Below are 19,016 nucleotides of genomic sequence, written 5' to 3'. Positions count from 1 at the left end.
ACAAGCCCAAAGATCTGGAGAAGGTTGACCACGGAAGCCTACCAATGCAGGGAAACTGCAGAGGTCCTTTCCCATCCCTGCTGTTTGGGCCATTTGTAGGTTGTTCAGAACCAAGACTTCTGTCTATAGATGAGGGATGGTAAAGGAAGCTGCTCAGAAGTAACTTTGCACGTCTCCCTTTTTTGTTTGGGTTTTTTTTTCAGGGGGGGGGGGACTCTTAACACAAACCTACAAATCCCAAAGGTGCTTTTTCACGAGGCCACTGGACTTGCTTTGTTTTTCCCTGCAGACGTTTTGCTTCTCATCCAAGAAGCTTCTTCAGCTGAAGAAGCTTCAGAGTGAAACGTCTTCAAAGAAAAACAAGGAAGTCCATTTGCCTCGTGAAAAAGCAGCTTTGGGACAACCTGGAGGACTGAGAACCTCCATACACAAACCTACAAACCACACAAAGCTCAGAGTGACTCAACCGGCTGCAGAAATTGTCAGGCAATGGTGAACAATCACACCGGTGGATATATTTTTTTTTTGCCATCTCATTATCCCACTAAGCTGCCTCTGGCAATCATCTGGAGGGCAGGAGGGGAGAAAAAAAGGAAAAAAAATTACCAGGTGGGGTATTTTCATTCGTGAGAGCTCCAAAATGGCTTTTCGACATGGTAGGAAGCTGTGGAAATTGCCCATCTGACCCAGGTACCGATTAATAATAAATTTTTGCACTCTGCTCACTGGTGCTTGAAACATGTCGTTACTATCAATTAAGGGCCCGCTTTTGTAAAGAAGTGTCAACCGTAGTTCAAGGAGGGGCCAGGAGTGAAATAAATTGGTTTGTATTTCACATGACTCATGCTGAGAGCCATAAATTTTAAAAAAACATTTTTTTAAAAAAAAAGCAATTTAGAAGCCGCAAAGCTCCCTTTGTCCTGAAAAGTAATTCAGTTGCATTCCTGTATGTTTATTTTGCTCAAAAGGCCAGGAATGTTTTTCAGGGCCCCAGCTTTCTGGAAAAGATGGATTGACAGGACTCTCGGACTCTCCCCTCCCCCTTCCCTGCCGGCCCCAAAAGGGGGTCAGGACTTCCTTCATCTCCCAAATCAAGGCGGGAGGAAACAAAACTAGGACCTAAGGCTTGCCAGTGCAGGAAGTCCTCTACTTACCACAGTTCATTTAGCGACCATTCAATTGTTACAACAGCACTGAAGAAAGGGACTTGGGACCGTTTTTCACACTTAATGACCGTTGCTGGTCACATGATCAAAATTCAGACGCCTGGTAACTGGCTCTGTGATACATCGCAGCTGAGGGACGTGGACTCTCTCCCTCCTGTCTCCTCTGCTGTGTTGGATGACAGAGGATCTGTGAACTCACGATCCCATCGTGAACCATTATAGTTTGGCTGGCTTCTAAAAGGGTTGGATCAATTCATGAAGTCCTGGAGATCAACGGTCGTTGGCTCTGAGGGCCACAGTGGTGGCCTCTGAAGGCCCTCTGCTGAGAGACTGGTGGGCTTCCTTGAGCAGCTGGTTGGTCAACTGTTGGAGAAAGGTCTACTGGACCGGTGGTTCTCAGTGGTGCTGGCTACCAGCTTGGCTGGCTTCAAAAGAAGAGTTGGACCGATTCATGGAGGTCCCAGGGATCAACCGGGCTTAGCCTTGATGAGAGAAGGATCGCTCCCAAAGACTATCTGCCGAGAGTTTGGTGGGCTTCTTAGGCAGCTAGCTGACCCCTGTGAGAATGGGCTGCTGGACAAGATGGGCCAGACGTCCAATCCAGCAGGGCCCTGCTTACATTCTTCTATTTTCAGCATGACATCCAACTGAGGAGAAGTCTTCAGGTCTTCTTCCTCCAAATTTACAATCCTTCTGGACAGAAGAATTGAGACAGTGGACTGAGGCAGAAGGCAAATCTCCTTCCCAACTGGACTCCTCTTCACACACAAAGCCATGGGTCATGCTGTAAAATGGGGGGCAGAATTTGTTTTTTCCCCTGAATGGAATCGATTGAAGTCTCCAGCCGTTTCAAACTAGTCCTAAAGAATGTAGGAAGATCATCTGGTCTGAATGGTGGGAAAAACGAAACAGCGAGGGTCATCTTTTTTTTTTAAAGTAGTAGGAACTTTCTAGTTTCTGAAGAGATGCAATCCACTGAGCCAAAGGCAATTTGCTCTCCAGGGAGTCAACATCATTCCTGTTTATCATGGGGAAATGGTTCTCTTCTCCCTACAATATTATGACTTTCTACACAAACATGCTTTGGGAATGGCTCCTTCACCCCGAACGAACTGCAAATCTTGCATCTCTCCTTTCCTCCTCCCAACCCCAGTAAAACCTAGCAATAGATGGCTCTTCTGAAGTTATATTGAGGAATACAAAAAAGCCAAGAAAATAAAGCTAGTATGGATTTGTGTTTGTGTGTATGTGCCGGGGGTTGTTCTTTTGTAGCTCTGTTGTCTCTGCCCACCCCCCACTCCCTCAATTCCAAATTGCACACAGCTGTGTTGGTCCATCTGGAGGAAGAGACAGATGGAAAATTACTTTCCCCTTTTATGGGAGGGCAAATTAAAAAGCCACAGAGGAAGCTGGTGAATTTGTCGAAATTCATCGCCAATCAACAAGATAAAATGGGGAAGAGGTAGAGATATCTGGGTGGGATAAAAAAAGGGGGAGATCCTTGCAATTAGAAGCAAAAGGGCAAGTGAGAGGGCATGGCAGAGAGAGAAGAATCAAGAGAGAAATCGTTTCTGCTGAGGAAAATAATTTTATTTCCCACCACTAGGATGTCGGTATGGGGCCATTTCACCCCCTAGGAGTTTGGGTCAACAGTAAATCCATACCAAATAACAGGTTGATTGATTCCTTCTTGGTGGTGAGATCCTGATCCAGAATGCACCAAAAACGGTCCAGGGTTGGGAAAGAGAAGCAGTGGTTGACAATTCTGAGGCACACAGTCAGATGGCCTCAAGTGTTCCCAAGTAAGCTTTGCCACACTGGAACTTCCTGTCACGGAATGTCATGGCGGACATCACTTGGATGCCTTAGCAGAAGACAAGCCAGATGCAGAGCAGTTAGCCCTTAACGGACACTCCTGGAGACAAGGTCAAGGTCCAAGAGCTTCTGGTGTGGTCCAGGTTAAGGCATCCTAGAACAGAGGTCCCCAACCTTGGCAACTTTAAGACTTGTGGAATTCAACTCCCAGAATTCCTCAGCCAGCAAGTTGTCTGGGAATTCTGGGAGTTGAAGTTCAGGCATGCCGGCTGAGGAATTCTGGAAACTGAAGCCCGCGCAACTTAAAGTTGCCAAGGTTGAGAAACCCTGAAATCGCCCATAGTCTGAGGCAGCCATTACGATCCCTCAAGAGGAAATGTGGGGCACTGTACAAAGCAGTCTCCTCCTCTGTTCAGTCCCCTCCAGGGGATGAACCTTCTCTTCCTTCTCTATCTCATACCGGAAGTTAGTTAAGTCACTGTGACATAAATCTTACTGGACTGAATTCATAAGCGATGAAGAACAACACAACTTGAAGAGAACTGCATCCACACAAGAGACATGTTCCTTTCTCACGACGTTAAAGAATACAACCCCATGGGAAATCAAGAAATTAACTGTCCCCCAAAAAAGTGAGGTGCTGAACACTACGATTCGAGGGATGGCTATAGCCCCCCTGTCCACTATGGCCCGGATTTTGGATTAAAATGTCGGTCAAGCAGTCCTCTGGCTGCTTACATGCTCATAAGCACAGACACAAAGGAAGTAAATGGGCCAGCCAAGTATGAGTCCTCGACTATGGAAAAACTGCCCCCTACTGTGCAGGAAATGGGAAAGCCACCGAGCCGTTGTTCAGCAAATGTGAATCACTCTGTGCCAATCTAAACCCGTAGCCTACATTGGAGGGGCCAGGAAAATAACCATCTGATTATTTAAACACACTGTCCCGAATTGCAGATTTAAACAGAGCCAACTCTTTGTCTAGCAATTGCAAAGCAAAATGGGGAGGGGGATACTTTTGTGGCCAGAATGTGGTGTACTCCCCACTTGCAGAACACCAGACAGACCTGGGTGGATCCTGAAAAGCTAAGCAATAGCACTTACATACTTATATACTGCTTCACAGTGCTTTACAGCCCTCTCTGAGCAGTTTACAGAGTCAGCATTTTGCCCCCCACCCTCACCCCCAACAATCTGGGTCCTCATTTCACCGACCTCAGAAGGATGGAAGGCTGAGTCAACCTTCAACCAGTCAGGATCGAACTGCTGGCCGTGAGCAGAATTAGGCTGCAATACGGCCTTCTAACCACCGTGCCATATATTGCAGCAGAAACAGGAATAAGAAAGAGGGAGAAATTGTGGTGTATCCAATCTATGGGTGCACAGCCATCCGGGACAAAGGAGCTGCCATTTTGATATCTTGGACCTGCCCTATAGAGGCCCCCATTGTTAACCAGCTTTAACCTGGGGCAACTTGGAGAATGTTGTCTGTCTGTTTGTAACCATCTAGGAGAACCTTGTTGGAGAAAGTTGGCATCAAGCTATGATCAAGTTGACCTTACCTAAAAATGTCCCGATAAACCCCAGGGCGAGGAAGCTGGAGATCACCAAGAGGACACCCACTGCCACGAGAGTGACACTGGCATAGTACACCAAAAGACAATCCAGCAGTGGCAGCTTGGGCTGACTCTTCATCGCTTCTCCAAAGCTGCAAGAGATGAAAAAGAAAGATTGGTGAAGCTTTCCTAAGGTGGTGCAGGCCGAAGGAAAGGAGACTCTGCTAATTACAAACACTTTGTGTGCCTAAAATTTTCTTTGAAAGACTTTTTAACAAGACAAAAACAATAGAAATATTAGAAAGGAAACAAAGAAAGTTAGAAGAGTCAATAAGTAAGAAAGGAAATAGAACTAGAAGAAAGAAAGAAAGAAAGAAAGAAAGAAAGAAAGAAAGAAAGAAAGAAAGAAAGAAGGAAGGAAGGAAGGAAGGAAGGAAGGAAGGAAGGAAGGAAGGAAGGAAGGAAGGAAGGAAGGAAGGAAGGAAGTCTTCCAATCTTTTTGATAGTGGTTATAAAAGCACTCAAATGTTACCCTTTCTCTCTAAGCTTACATCATAATTTCCATCTTTCCATAAGCAGTCCCATAAATTGTTCATTTTTCTCTTTTTTTTCAGCAAAAAGTCCAGAAGAAGCTTTTTTTTTTAAGAAGGAGCATCTTTGCTTTGGCAAACAGAAAACTCAATTTCCTGCCCTGTTTTAGTTTGCTGAGGTGCAAATGGCTTGTTTTCTTTCTGTCTCTCCCTCTCCAAGTGCAACAGACTGGCACTAACACCAAACTCAGGTGTTCGTGCTGCACTTATCCCATCCCTGGACTGGAAGGAAAACAAATATTGGATGAAAGGACACGTGAGGTGGGGTTTTTTGGTGGCTGGGGGATGAGAAGCAAACAGCCCCAAACCCATCCCTTGGTGGAGCAGTGGGCTAATGCCTCCTTAAGGAACACCGGCTGCCTGCAATTAGTGCAGGTTCGCATCCCACCAGGCTCAAGGTTGACTCAGCCTTCCATCCTTCCCAGGTAGGTAAAATGAGGACCCAGATTGTTGGGGGCAATTAAGCTGACTTTGTAATAATGCCGCTTGGGGTGTGTGTGTGAAAGCCCTAATAAGCAGGCATATACATAGAATGAAGGCTACTGCTAAGCTTGTAAGCCGCCCTGAGTCTTCAGAGAAGGGCGGCATATAAATGGAATTAAAATAAAATAAATAAATAAATAAAAATCCCAAGAAACAGGCAGAAACCGCCTCTGGCAGTTTCCCTCTCTGAAAAACTTCCAGTCCGGGAAGAAACGGTGCAGAATTGAATTTGATCTCACTATAAACGGGTCTTGCATTTAATACACAGCAGTCAGCAGAATTCTTTCATAATGACTTTCCTATTTCTGATTTTGGGTTTTGCTGATTAGACAGGTCTGCTGTTACAGAAATGGCTAGTATATATTATTATATAAAAGTAAAAAGTTTTCATGTTACTGCCTTATTTTACTGCAGCAAAAGGAGTCGGAAATCAATGTTCATTTTTTTGCTTTTTCTCCTCTACCCTACATTTTTCTCTCTTCCCCTTTTCCTCCCTTATTTTCCCATAATTTTCATTTTTCTTGGTTCCCTATTTCTTTCACTAAAGGTATGTATCAGAGCTACGGACTGCCACTTAATTTTTCTCGGACTCCAACCTATTTCGCTTGGCGTATGAAACAAATGTCTGACAGAAGAGAAAGGAGAAACATGATACTACAAAATCACTTGGGCTTCTACTAGGAAAGCTACAATGCGGCATTTGGAGAGAAGGCATCGTTTCTAGTGCCCCAATTCTGCCAACACACCGGCTTCGCGAGGTGTCCGCTGCTTTTCTTTTCCTTCCCACGCTTTCGAATCGGCCCCTGGGCTGATTAATCAACGGTGACAGAGTGGATTAAATGACCACTTGAAAACCTGCTGCACTGCTGAAAACAGCCATGGAGCTTTGGCCCCCCTGGCCAAGTCTGGCTAGGCCAGGGGTCGGCAACCTCGGCTCTTTTATGACTCGTGGACTTCAACTCCCAGAATTCCTGAGCCAGCATAGCTGGCTCAGGAATTCTGGGAGTTGAAGTCCACAAGTCATAAAAGAGCCGAGGTTGCCGACCCCTGGGCTAGGCGCACACCGTCTTCCTTCCACTCTGGGTCCCGTGCTTGCTCGTGGTTGGCGTCTTCTGCAAACAAGGATGCGGTTTCCATTAGCGACCCTAGTTGATCTACCTGTGTTTTCATGCTTGCCAAAAGTGTTTGTTCATGCTAATGGACCATCTTGTCCTGGAGCCAAGATTGATGGTTTCCTAAACAGAGTTTTGTTTGCCTAACACGTGAACTGGGAGGTCCACCCTGTTACCTGGTCGCCCTCACTATTGATAAATAAATCTTTCAAGCATTCATATCTCTGGCCAATGATGATTTCTTAAGTTAATGTCATAGGCTTGGCATCTGGAGTCAATCAGGTTCAGGGCATCTGTTAGAATCCTACTCGGAGTGATGGATCAATCAACCTTGGTTCGCACTTGATATAAACCTGGTTTACAGACGGCTGTCTTCCTCTGCTGACTTCATGCACCGTTAAATCAGAGGGATGGAAGGAGGGCTGCTTGGAAGCAACACGTGTGCCTAGCATTAGTACAAAGGCATGCAATTTTAAGTGTACCCATTTTGGTAAGAGGATGAAGAGAACCCCAACCAGACAACCACGCTTAAAATCCTGTAAGTTACATTCCTCTTTTACCACTCAAGTCAACCAAACTCCTGCTGAGTAGAGATCTAAGAATTCCTATTATCTGTGGCCAGACTACTGTACTGTACTGTGGGGCTGCCCTTGAACACTGTTCGGAATCTACTTTTGGGAGAAAGAACCACTGTTCTTAGACACAACTCACAGTCAGTTAAATACTGTGTGGTTTGAGTGACCCTTTGGAGCTAATAATTGAGTTTGGGAGCTTGGCTGAGCTCTGCCTGAAGGCGAGGGACATCGTTCCTGAAGAGCTTTACTGGAAAATTCACCATCTTCACTTCCAGGAACTCCCACTAAAGAGCTGCTGGGCTAAATAGATGGATTCTTTGCGCCATGCACTTGGATATCTGCTTTTTGAAGTTCAAAGAAAGCATACTTGTCTTCAACTTATGAGCACAATGCAGCCTGCCCATTAGGGCCATAAAGTGAGTCACCCATGTGAGCGGCATGATTTTACAATGTTTTTTGTAGCTATCATTGAAGCAGACACGGTAGTCATCAGCAGACTGATTGTAGGGGGAGGGCAGAAAGGTTGCAATTTGTTTTCAACTTTTATAGAAGTTTTTAAAAAATGTCTTCTCGTACATCATTTATTCTGGCTCGTGACTGTTGCCCAAGGAAGATTGTAAAACCTTCAAACACGCAAAAACAGTTTATTTATTTATTTTATTTATTTTATTTATTTTAATTCCATTTATATCCCGCCCTTCTCCGAAGACTCAGGGCGGCTTACAAGCTTAGCAGTAGCCTTCATTCTATGTATATGCCTGCTTATTAGGGCTTTCACACACACACACCCAAGCGGCATTATTACAAAGTCAGCTTATTCTGAGATTCCCATTGCCGTCACCAAGCTCAAGTCTTAAAAGCAGGATTTTGTGCCCTCTTCCTTGCTCCCATGGAGTATTCATGGTCCCAGAGGGTTGAGGGGGGATTGAGAATCAGCTGGCCCACACTCTGGATTTAATTCTGTATCCCCCTCAGCCTTGAATCCAGGGCAGAGTGATCAAACCTTTGGAGCTGTTGTGGATATGGAGAAAGCTTTCGGAAAGTCAACCCGCCTGCTTAGGTTACCTTCCTTGCAACGAGAACATCTAAGGACACATTATCATAATGTACAGTACATCATTCAAACTGGATTACCGAGCAGATCTGAGTAGAGAGAGAGAGCATTATCTTGCCTTATCCGAGATAAGAGAGTTGAAATGACCTGAGAGTTAAATGCACAGATAATCCGTGGTGCTTCTGTAAACATGAAGATTCGCTAACCCTGAAAACGAAACTGGGCAGCCACCGTGTTTTTATTTCCTTCTTAAAAATGGAGGAAAGATGCTGGACTGAGACACCTCCTTGCAGTACCTAGCGATCAGGTAAACCCACAAGGGATAGGAAGAATAGGGAATGATTTACCTCAGCCTGGTGCCATTCTGTCGAGTTTGATTACAATCCCATGGTGGTTTGGAGAGCATCAAGCTGAGGATGCTGCCTCAAATGAGACCAGAGCCTTGAGTCCCCAAACAAGTCTTAATCCAGCTGACATTTGGAGACCTCCTTCAACAGATGAAGGTGGACTAGAATGGTGATTTTTAGCTGGAGATGGTTTCTGTTTGATTCTTCAAGAGGAGGACCTCCAGCATCATCCATCTCCCCACCTTTGTGGCCATCAAAAGCTGTAAAGCCAAGTGGACCAATCTACTCATGCCCATAGGTAGAAAGGCACTAACCCAATGGGCTTCAGTTCCGACAGATACGGCATGACCCTATGTTGATGTTGGCCTAGGAGAGACCAGGTTAAAATCCACCCTCAGTGATGGAAGCTCACTGGGGGACTTGGGGCAGGTCACATTCAACCCAACCTACATCACAAGCCTGTAGATGGGACAAACTGGAGGATGGATGTTTTGTAGGCACTTTGAGCTTCAGAATACAAATCTAGTCAAAACCGAAGGTAGAAGACAGGAGAATTTTCTTAGAGCTGTCCAAGGTCCTGCTGACAATTGCCTTGACTTTTATATGGATTTTTGAATGTTTTACTTGAGCTATTTGGTGTTTCTTCCTTAGATGAACTTCTCTTCCTAGAGTTGGACTCCATCAGACGCTACAGTTTCCCCCTTCAGACCTAAATCCCAGATCATGCGTAAACTTCTTACAGTCATCTCGACAAGGAGCTCCCCACAGCTCAGGAAAGGCAATTCTTTTCCTCCAGCAAAGAGGCCAAGCAACTGGCTTCAAGAAACATTAAACCATCTCAATTTCTCTGTCGCTTTCCAAACAGACATCTGCACATGAGCATGGAACTCTCCTTCTATCTTTACAAGTTTTGGGGAGGAAGCCACACAACTGTTTGAAGGAGATGCTTTGAGACCCCCAACTTTTGCCAAAGGCCCATCAAACACCCCGAAAGGTGAGACTCACCAGTGACTCCGCAGAAAGTTGAGCAAGATGATGACAACTCCCAGGAAGGAACAGGCTGTGTAAGGAGAACGGAAGATGCGTGTGAGTGACCGGGTTGTGTACTCCCATCTTGCAACCTGAACAGACAAAATTTTTAAAAAGTTCAAAGAACCAGCTGGCCAAATGACCACATAACGAAGCCCTTTTGCAGCATCCAAGGTCTCTGCAAGGAAAGAGATGCTGGGAAAGATCCCAAATTACTAATGTCATCGTCTGACAGGAAATAACAGCCTCATCGGTGGATTAGTAATTCTGTTAATCAATAGTATCTCTCTTCGGCCTGGAGTTTAATTTTGATTGATAGACCTTTCTTCAACTGACTCTAAACACTGATTCAGAATTTCCACAGCCTTTCCCAAAAATGCTGGACAAGAGACGAACAACCGCGTATTGTTAGATGACAAACATTGGCGGATCAGTTCGTCTCCTTAATTTCATAAAGATTTTGGAGAAAAAAGAGGCAGGAAATCAAATTCAGTGGGATGCAGGTAGACCTTGACTTACTACCGTTCTTTTAGGGACCGTTTGAAGTCACAACAGTACTGAAAAAGAGACTTAGGACCGTTTTTCACACTTATGACCGTTGCAGCATCCCCGTGATCAGAATTCGGATGCTTGGCAACTAGCTCACATTTATGACGCTTGCAGTGTCCCCTGGGGGGGTCACGGGACCCCCTTTTGCGACCTTCTGACATGCAAAGTCAATAGGGAAGCCAGACTCACCTAACAACTGTGTGACTAACTTAACAGCTGCAGGGATTCACTTACTGACGGAGATGAGAAAGGTTGGAAAATGGGGCAAAACACACTTAACTCCCTGGCTTAGCAACAGAAACGTTGGACTCATCTGTGTTCGTAAGTCAAGGGCTGTACTGGCCAGAGGACAGGGTCAAGTCTTGTCCCTTTGACCTGTCCTGGGCACGTCTCATTTATAACAGTGCAAAGGCTGCGATGCATTTTTGCTCAGTCAAACCACGATGCTCCTCACTGTCATTCTTGGCCAATCTGCCTACCGGTATCATTCTGAACAGGCTGGAGATGGCACCCACCAGCCTGGCCATTCATCCATATGGAGTGTTTGTTCCCAGGCAGAGATATACAGTTTCTGCTCATCCAGCTGGATGGATTTTTTTTCAAAGGCATTGCATTTTAATGGGGACCAACCTCCGTTTGAAACCCGGCTTTGCTTCTATTTTATGCTGTTCCATTTTTATCTCCAGCTTACCGCAAATATACAGCAGGGAGGAGGGTATTTCTTTCTGATAAGAGTCCTCAGGTGCCCCCAGGTACCACTCCTATCGGGGACAATGTGATCCTAGCAACCGTGATGCTTCTGTAGATGCTTGCATGTGATTTCCTGATCGCTGAGTCCAGAGAAAGAAAGAAAGAAAGAAAGAAAGAAAGAAAGAAAGAAAGAAAGAAAGAAAGAAAGAAAGAAAGAAAAACAGACAGAAAAAGAGAGAAAAAAATGAAATGAATGAAAGAGAAAGAAAGGAAGGAAGGAAGGAAGGAAGGAAGGAAGGAAGGAAGGAAGGAAGGAAGGAAGGACAGAGAAGGGAAAGAAGAGAAGGGGGGAAAAGGGAGGTGGAGAGATGACTTTAATCCTAGCGGAAATTGCAAGGAAGGGTAGAGAAGGACGGCAGAAGCAGCTTGCAAAGCAGGAGAACAGAACAAAAGAGAGGGGAGGGAGAACACCCTGCTAATTACTTTGTGCAAGCCAGCAATTAAGAGAAGCCTATTTGCATGCAAAATCTAATGAGCTTCTTTAGGAGCTGCCCTACGTGTGGCTGGATGGCGCTGGAACATTCAAGGTGTCTCCACAGTGAGGGAACGCTGGGCGATTGTCCATGAAACAACCCCCCCCATTAGCCCCACATTAATTAGACAGCTTAAACAAGATTCAGACTTGCTGCTAACTGCTAGCCAAGTTCATGCCATGACTTGCTGCATGGCGTGAACTTTCTCTGGGGAGAAAGTGCAGCTGCGGGAGTTTTCCCCAGAACAAGTTTCTCCTTTTGCTAGAATTATCCCCCAAAAGATGCTGCAGGATTGGCAAAGGGGCATTTCGGGTCTTGTGAAGATGATGATGCTTGCCAAAAGAGCAGCTCAGCTCCCAAAGGGAGCACAGAGGCAGGATTCTGCTTCCAAACAGTATCAAGGTTTTAACTTTAAAAAAAAAGAAAGAGAAAGAAAGAAAGAAAGAAAGAAAGAAAGAAAGAAAGAAAGAAAGAAAGAAAGAAAGAAAGAAAGAAAGAAAGGAAGGAAGGAAGGAAGGAAGGAAGGAAGGAAGGAAGGAAGGAAGGAAGGAAGGAAGGAAGGAAGGAAGGAAGGGTCAAGTCCTCGCTCTTCTTGGTACGGATTTACACTTGAGGGCTCTTAAACTTTGCGCCACTCCTGGAAACTCACCGAAACAGCCTAGCCCTGGGCGCAGCGGGAGGGACTAACACCCAGAGGGTTCCCTGCCCATAAGGCAGCAGGTATGGAATACTTTTTTAAAAAAAACAGAGCTGAAATTGTGTACTTTAAGAGAAAAACCAGGCTTGATTTTCATCCATTTTGGACACAACACGCTTTAGTGCGTTCTAAAGAACACAGCCTTCTGAACAAAACTCTCAGTTGGAGGGCAGAGGCGGTGCCTTATTTTATCATGGCTTGTAGAATCGACCACAAATGGCTGAATTTCCTACATTGTTAGATTGTCTGCCTCAGGACACAGAGAAGGGCTCCTGCCCCTTCAGATGAGATTTTTCAGTTCTTGAGCAGAAAAGGACTGCAAGGCCTTCCTTCAATGCTTAAATGAGCTTTTATTTTCCTAGTAGTTTTGAAATCTGATAAACAGAAATTAAAAATAGTTCTCATTTGGCGCCTGCCTCCTTTAGTGGCGGTTCAAAGGGACAACAGGGATGAAAAAGTCGTCTTGCATTGGTGCTCTTTGTAAAGCTAAAGAAAGTTGAAGGAAGATGATAAGCACTGTCAAAGTTCCATTTGGCTTTGCTTAACGACCAAGTCCCCATTGTGGTCGCTAAACAGGGACCGTCCGTAATGTCTGCTGTGCAGAGCAGGTTAGATCCCCAAGGCTCTTCTTGGATTAAAAAAAGAAAATAAACAAAGGCTGGATAGCGAGATGGGATTTCTGCCAAGTTAGGTCAACGCTATTAAAGAGATGAAATCCTTATCGAGAGATTTGATCGGGCGAGGCTTTAAAACAGGAGACATAATCTTCGGAGCCAGGTGGAAGGGCAAAAGGCGGCAAGAAGCTCCTCAGCCTCATGAAACCCAGGACGATGTATTGACTGCAGGATTTAAACTCTCCTTTCCTCTATAACAAGGAAGCAATTTCACCTAATTGGTTTCCTCTGGCAGAGGAAGGTGTTATGAATTTAGAAGCTGATAAGGTAAGCACCTCGGCTGCCAAAGAGACCTGGGTTGCAGCTGGGCCAACCGCTCGCCTGCTTTCCTTCCGCAAGGCAGGGGAGGCCCAAGGTGACCCCTGATCTCACCAGAGTCACTTCCATCCTCTCTGCCCCCACAAGCCCACTCCCCAATGCTGGTTCACAAACCTGCGGAGATTCTCCATCATCCAGGTCATGGTGCGTCCCCAAGACGCTTTTCCAAAAGGCAACTAGATTTTTTTGGGTATTTTTTTTTCCTTGAAGATGTTTCGCTTCTCGTCCAAGAAGCTTCTTCAGTTCTGCGCCCTGATTACCTGATTCAAGCAGAATGGAAGAAGCTTCTTGGATGAGAAGCAAAACGTTTTCAGACAATAACCAAGAACGTTCAGCTGCCTTTTGGAAAAAAGCATCTTTGGATGTCCTCTGGATGGTTAAACCAGGAACTAAGGTCCTACCTCTTTGAGTTCTAAACCAGGAACTAAGGTCCTACCTCTTTGAGTTCTCTTCTTGGAACAGGTTCTCAAGCAAAAAGGATTTTTTTAAGGGATACGGGCTGGGACGGATGAATGGATTCTAGGTGCCATGCAGAGGAATTACCTTGCTCCTTTAGTGCCCCCTGCTGAGGATTTGTAGAAAGGAGAGACCAACAACGGTGGTGACTGGACAGGAAGGGAAGGGAAGAAGACAATTTTTGATGGATTGAACCAAAAGCCCACTGAACCCAGCAACATTTCTCCAAGGAGGTCCACCAATTGCCTGCCTACAAGGAATTTACCAGAAATGCCCAAAGCTAACCTCTCTCACACATGTTCTCATGGAATGGAATGGAATGGAATGGGATGGAATGGAATAGAATAGAATAGAATAGAATAGAATAGAATAGAATAGAATAGAATAGAATAGAATAGAATAGAATAGAATAGGATAGGATAGGATAGGATAGGATAGGATAGGATAGGATAGGATAGGATAGGATAGGATAGGATAGAACAGAACAGAACAGAACAGAATAGAATAGAATAATAGAATAATGGGAATGGAATAGAATGGAATAGAATGGAATAGAATAGAATAGAATAGAATAGAATAGAATAGAATAGAATAGAATAGAATAGAATAGAATAGAATAGAATAGAATAGAATAGAATAGAATAGAATAGAATAGAATAATAGAATAGAATAGAATAGAATAGAATAGAATAGAATAGAATAGAATAGAATAGAATAGAATAGAATAATAGAATAGAATAGAATAGAATAGAATAGAACAGAACAGAACAGAACAGAACAGAACAGAATAGAATAGAATAGAATAGAATAGAATAATAGAATAATGGGAATGGAATAGAATGGAATAGAATGGAATAGAATGGAATAGAATAGAATAGAATAGAATAGAATAGAATAGAATAGAATAGAATAGAATAGAATAGAATAGAATAGAATAGAATAGAATAGAATAGAATAGAATAGAATAGGATAGGATAGGATAGGATAGGATAGGATAGGATAGGATAGGATAGGATAGGATAGGATACAGAATGAATGAATAGAATAGAATAGAATAGAATAGAATAGAATAGAATAGAATAGAATAGAATAGAATAGAATAGAATAGAATAGAATAGAATAATAGAATAATGGGAATGGAATAGAATGGAGTAGAATGGAATGGAACGGAATAGAATAGAATAGAATAGAATAGAATAGAATAGAATAGAATAGAATAGAATAGAATAGAATAGAATAGAATAGAATAATAGAATAAGAATAGGAATAGAATAAGAACAGAGTGGGGCAGTCCCTTTTTTGCTTGTTATTGAGGTTTTACCATCTTTAAGGCTGAGGGCTCATTTTCAACTGTCCTCATTTTTCTCCAAAATGCTCTGGAAACAATCAGATATCCACAGTGGGAAACTGGGTCAGGGGCAAGAGAGGAAGATTTAAAACAAACAAACAAGCGGGGGCTGCACAATTGCACAGAGCAGAAGCAGAAATCCCTCCGTGTAAAACTTGCAAATATTTCCTCCGTGTTGAAATCAAACAATGAATTTCTGCATGTGTACGTACCTACATATACATGCACACACACACACATGTACAATTAACTCCTTGCAAATAGGACTCCAAAGCTGGGAGGGGGTGTTTCCGTTGAGCCCCCCAAATGACGCATTGTTCTTGGTGCAGCCACACATAAGGTTCTCTGACCCAGTTCCCGGCGCCTTTGTGCAACACAGTCCTAGGGAGTCATTAGATACCTAATTTTAGCCATTCCTACCGATTTTTGTCCCGCTTTGCCGGGTGTGTGAACTTCTGTCGGTCCACTCACCCCCTTTGTCACTTTGCAACTGGCAAGACGGCCCAGCATGGATCATCAATGCTTTCTGGCCTCGAAAGAAAAATCTCCATGACCACCGTTCCCCTTGCTCTGTTTCGATCCTCGATTCTCCACGGTTGATGGTCATTAAAAGCAACACTTAGAGAACACTATCACGGATGACAAAAACTCAACAAACCAGGCTCAGTATGGTGGACAGTGCCTCAAGCAGAAGAAGGTATTGTCTGAACAGGGGACTGTCCTAAATGGTGTCTCGGCACACAGGGACAGAAAGAGGGAACAATAGTTATCCAAGAGAAAGGAGAAGAAAAAAGGCCAATGCCCCAAAGTCAGATTAAAGCCAGGAGGAAGAAAGACACAGGTTCGAATTACAGTTACACACTTTTTTTAAGGCTGGAGAATGTACCCACAACGGAGGAAATAAACCTAACAAAATGGGGGCTGCATCCTTTTCTCTCCTGTCTTTTAGGTACAAACAGGGTCAAAATCTAGTTCATCTCTTTGCCTGGTTCCACCAGATTTAACTGACAGTCTGGTTTAATGAAAAGAAGGACTAGGAGTGATATGAAAGCAGCCATCCAATATTTGAGGGGCTCCCACAGAGAGGAGGGGGGTCAACCTGTTCCCCAAAGTGCCTGAAGGAAGGACAAGAAACAATGGACGGAGACAAATCAAGGAGAGAAGCAACCTAGAACAAAGGGTTGAAGTGACCACAGGGATGCTGCAATGGTCATAAGGGTGAAAAACGGTCATAAGTCACTTTCTTCAGGGCCGTTGTAACTTTGAATGACCACTAAATGAATGGTAGTAAGTCAAGGGCTACCTGTGTACTAAATACAAAGGAGTGAGGACAATGCAGGTTCAGACTATCTGAAATGTTGGCCAAACAACTGCCAGTTTTTTGACTTCAGAGAATGTCTGACTCCTGAGGGAGCTTTCCATGGTCCTGAAAGTTGCCTTAACCACTTGGGCAGCATCAGTTCGGAAGCACCTCTCAACCTGCTGCCCTCCAGATGGGCAGGAATTGTCCCTTTTTTGACCCATCTGAGGGGATGCAGGTGGACTCCAAAACATGTAAAAAGCCACAAGACCCATATTTCTATTGGGAGGCCAATCTAAAGTCTGGCTTGGGTTTTGCAGGTTGAAAACTACAGGACTTTGGTACTTACCAGATTCCAGAACAATGGGTTGAAAGCGATGCAGAGGACAGCCACGATAAAGTTGGGATCAGTCACATCCACGTAGTCAGAAAGTAGACTCATAGCCGAGAGGTCGACCTGTGAGAGACACTGAGTGTGAGTTGGCTCTCAGCCAGGAGAAGAAGCCCCTCAATTGGGCTGGGGGTCCAAAGGAGATTCCAAACCAACATTTGCATTCACAGTACTTGGAAATCCTAAATCCCGATCTGCATTCAGACATGCATGTAGCCTTGCTCTGTGCAGTTCTCTCTTTCCCCAATGTTGTTAAACATCTTAAACTTCAAGCCAGGAACAGCCAATGAAAATGAAATGGCGAAAAACCAGGGCTTAAAACCCACTTTTAACCTGGGTTAGTAACTCCAGAGGCTGATTCTGTACTGCACGTCTTCCTGCAAGACTTGTTTTGGATTGCCCAGTTCATGCTAATAATTAAGTGCATTGTTTGCTTGCTTTTTACTCTGCCAGTTCCAAACTGATCCAGACTATTGAACAAATAACCAGAATCCAAAAAAAAAAAACCCAACCCCACATGGTCATTTGATCCTGGTCAGAGATTCTGTAATGTCACTGAACATTTGTCCTATTTCTCAATGCTTCTCTATTTACTTTTCTCCTTTGTGTCATGCCCCAGGGTTTCTCAACCTCTTTGAGGCTGGAAGGCCTCGGGGTTTTCTTGCAGGGGGGGGAGTAGGTTTTTTTTCCTTGGGTCCCAAAATTTTTGGGAATTTTGAACGTCAGCGAACGAGGGAGGGCCGACCTTCCTTGCCCAGCCACGGGGGTGGTGGTGGTGAGAGTAACCGGAGTGGGGGGGGGGGGCTCCGAGGCCCAGGAAGAGCTTTTACATTGTTGCAAGGAAAAAAATAACTTGGTTTCCAGAAAATCGGATAAACAAAGGCCGGGCAGTGCAAATGGAGTCATTGCCTCCGTCCCGTTCTTTTCTTTGCAGCCCTCCCACCCCACCCCCCAGGAACACCCCCCCCCCCGGCCTCGCTTCCACTCCCACAGACCCCTTCCTCATCCTGGGAGTAGCGCAAACGCAAGGCTGGCCTTCTTTAAGGCTCGGCTTGGGCTCTGCCCCGGTCCCGGACTTGCGAGGCAGGGACCCCCACCCACCCCGCCCGGTCTTTCATCTTCAGAGCTCTCTTGCGAGGAAGGAGAGCCTGCCTCTACCTTGCTATAATCCACATTATTGAGTCCTCCGCAGCAGTCCAGGGAGAAGGGCATGCAACCCCCTTAGGATCCGGCTTGGCAAGGCCTGGCTCCTCTGGGGTCCCTACCCGACCCCAGACCAGCAATGCCCCTCGGCGAAAAGCTGCTCTGACTTCCGGACTACTCAGCTGCCAAAAAAAAAATGTCCCGCAAAGAAGGCTGGGAAATTGAGTCCGTATTTCCCCCCCCCCGCCCCATTGAAGCGTTGCGCTCGGTGCGGAGTCTAGCAGGAACTACAAGCCCTGGAAGGTTGCGCGAGGCAGGCTGTCCGAACCCGGGGGCGGGGGGAGAGCACCCCCTTCTCGAAGCACCCCTCTCCATTTGAAGGTTTGCAGTCGTTTTTGCTTCCATTCCAGCTTCCTGCAGGCGCTAAAGAGGCTTCACACGTTGCTCCGGCGCCAAAGAGTGAAGCTCTGCGCCCCAGGTCGGTTTGCCTGTACTGTATAAACTGAAGTAGTTGCTGGAAAAGCCTTGCAATCAGATTTTCTCTGGTTATTTTTCACGCTTAGCTCTTCAGCCACGCTCAATTAGTGCTGTTTCCCAAGGTCACCTGCCTGACACGTGTATCTGGTAACTTGCAGGTACCGTTTCCTGTATCCACTCGGTTACAGCCGAAAACAGCATCTGACCTGCAAGAGGACCGCTAGCACCATCCGGACAAGTCCAGCTTACCGAAAGGCCGAATGGCTGCATTCACACAACCTTGATTGGCTGAAATGTTTGCTTGGTATTTTCAGGGTTTAGCATGTTGTGCAAACCCAGAACTTCTGAACCCTAGTTTCTGATTGCAGGTAATCCTGACCCAGAAGATGAGTTAGTAACCTAGTTAAGGGGCAAACAGTGTCAAGGACTTGATGAATGTCAGAGGGTGAAGCCCTTCAGGCTGTTTGAGAAAGCCTGAAAGGATCCCTGGGACGGGACATTCTGTTAAACCGCCGTTTTAATTGGCTGAGCACCAACCCTGGTTTGCAAACACGCAGCTCGTGACATGTGGAAGCTCAAACCAAAGGGCAACGTGGGATAATAATAATAAGTTGGAAGGGACCTTGGAGGTCATCTAGTCCACTCCCTGCTCAGGAAGGAAACCCTTTACCATTTCGGACAAATGGCTGTCCAGTCTCTTCTTAAAAACTTCC

General features: G+C 45.1%; 1 protein-coding gene across 6 annotated transcripts in view; it reads right to left on the bottom strand.

The window, feature by feature from the left end:
* The window catches only part of PEMT (phosphatidylethanolamine N-methyltransferase), a 31,569-nt gene extending 13,610 nt beyond the window's left edge, over positions 1 to 17,959 (bottom strand). For all 6 annotated transcript variants that reach the window (XR_014027744.1, XR_014027745.1, XR_014027746.1 and 3 more), the window contains exons 1-4: positions 17,842 to 17,959; positions 16,642 to 16,749; positions 9,704 to 9,819; positions 4,544 to 4,689 (exon numbers count right to left, since the gene is read on the bottom strand). Coding sequence is in view for 3 of the 6 variants with exons in the window: in XM_081337814.1 (XP_081193940.1) it covers positions 4,544 to 4,689; positions 9,704 to 9,819; positions 16,642 to 16,749; positions 17,842 to 17,895 (424 nt within the window). In the remaining 3 variants the exon portion in view is untranslated. The remainder of the gene's footprint in view (positions 1 to 4,543; positions 4,690 to 9,703; positions 9,820 to 16,641; positions 16,750 to 17,841) is intronic.
* Positions 17,960 to 19,016: the final 1,057 nt, after the last annotated feature.

The sequence above is a fragment of the Vipera berus genome, assembly GCF_964194415.1.
Source record: "Vipera berus genome assembly, chromosome: 13".
NCBI classification, from domain to species: domain Eukaryota; kingdom Metazoa; phylum Chordata; class Lepidosauria; order Squamata; family Viperidae; genus Vipera; species Vipera berus.
The sequence above is the reverse complement of the archived record's forward strand: the minus strand, read 5'-3'. Positions and strand labels throughout refer to the sequence as shown.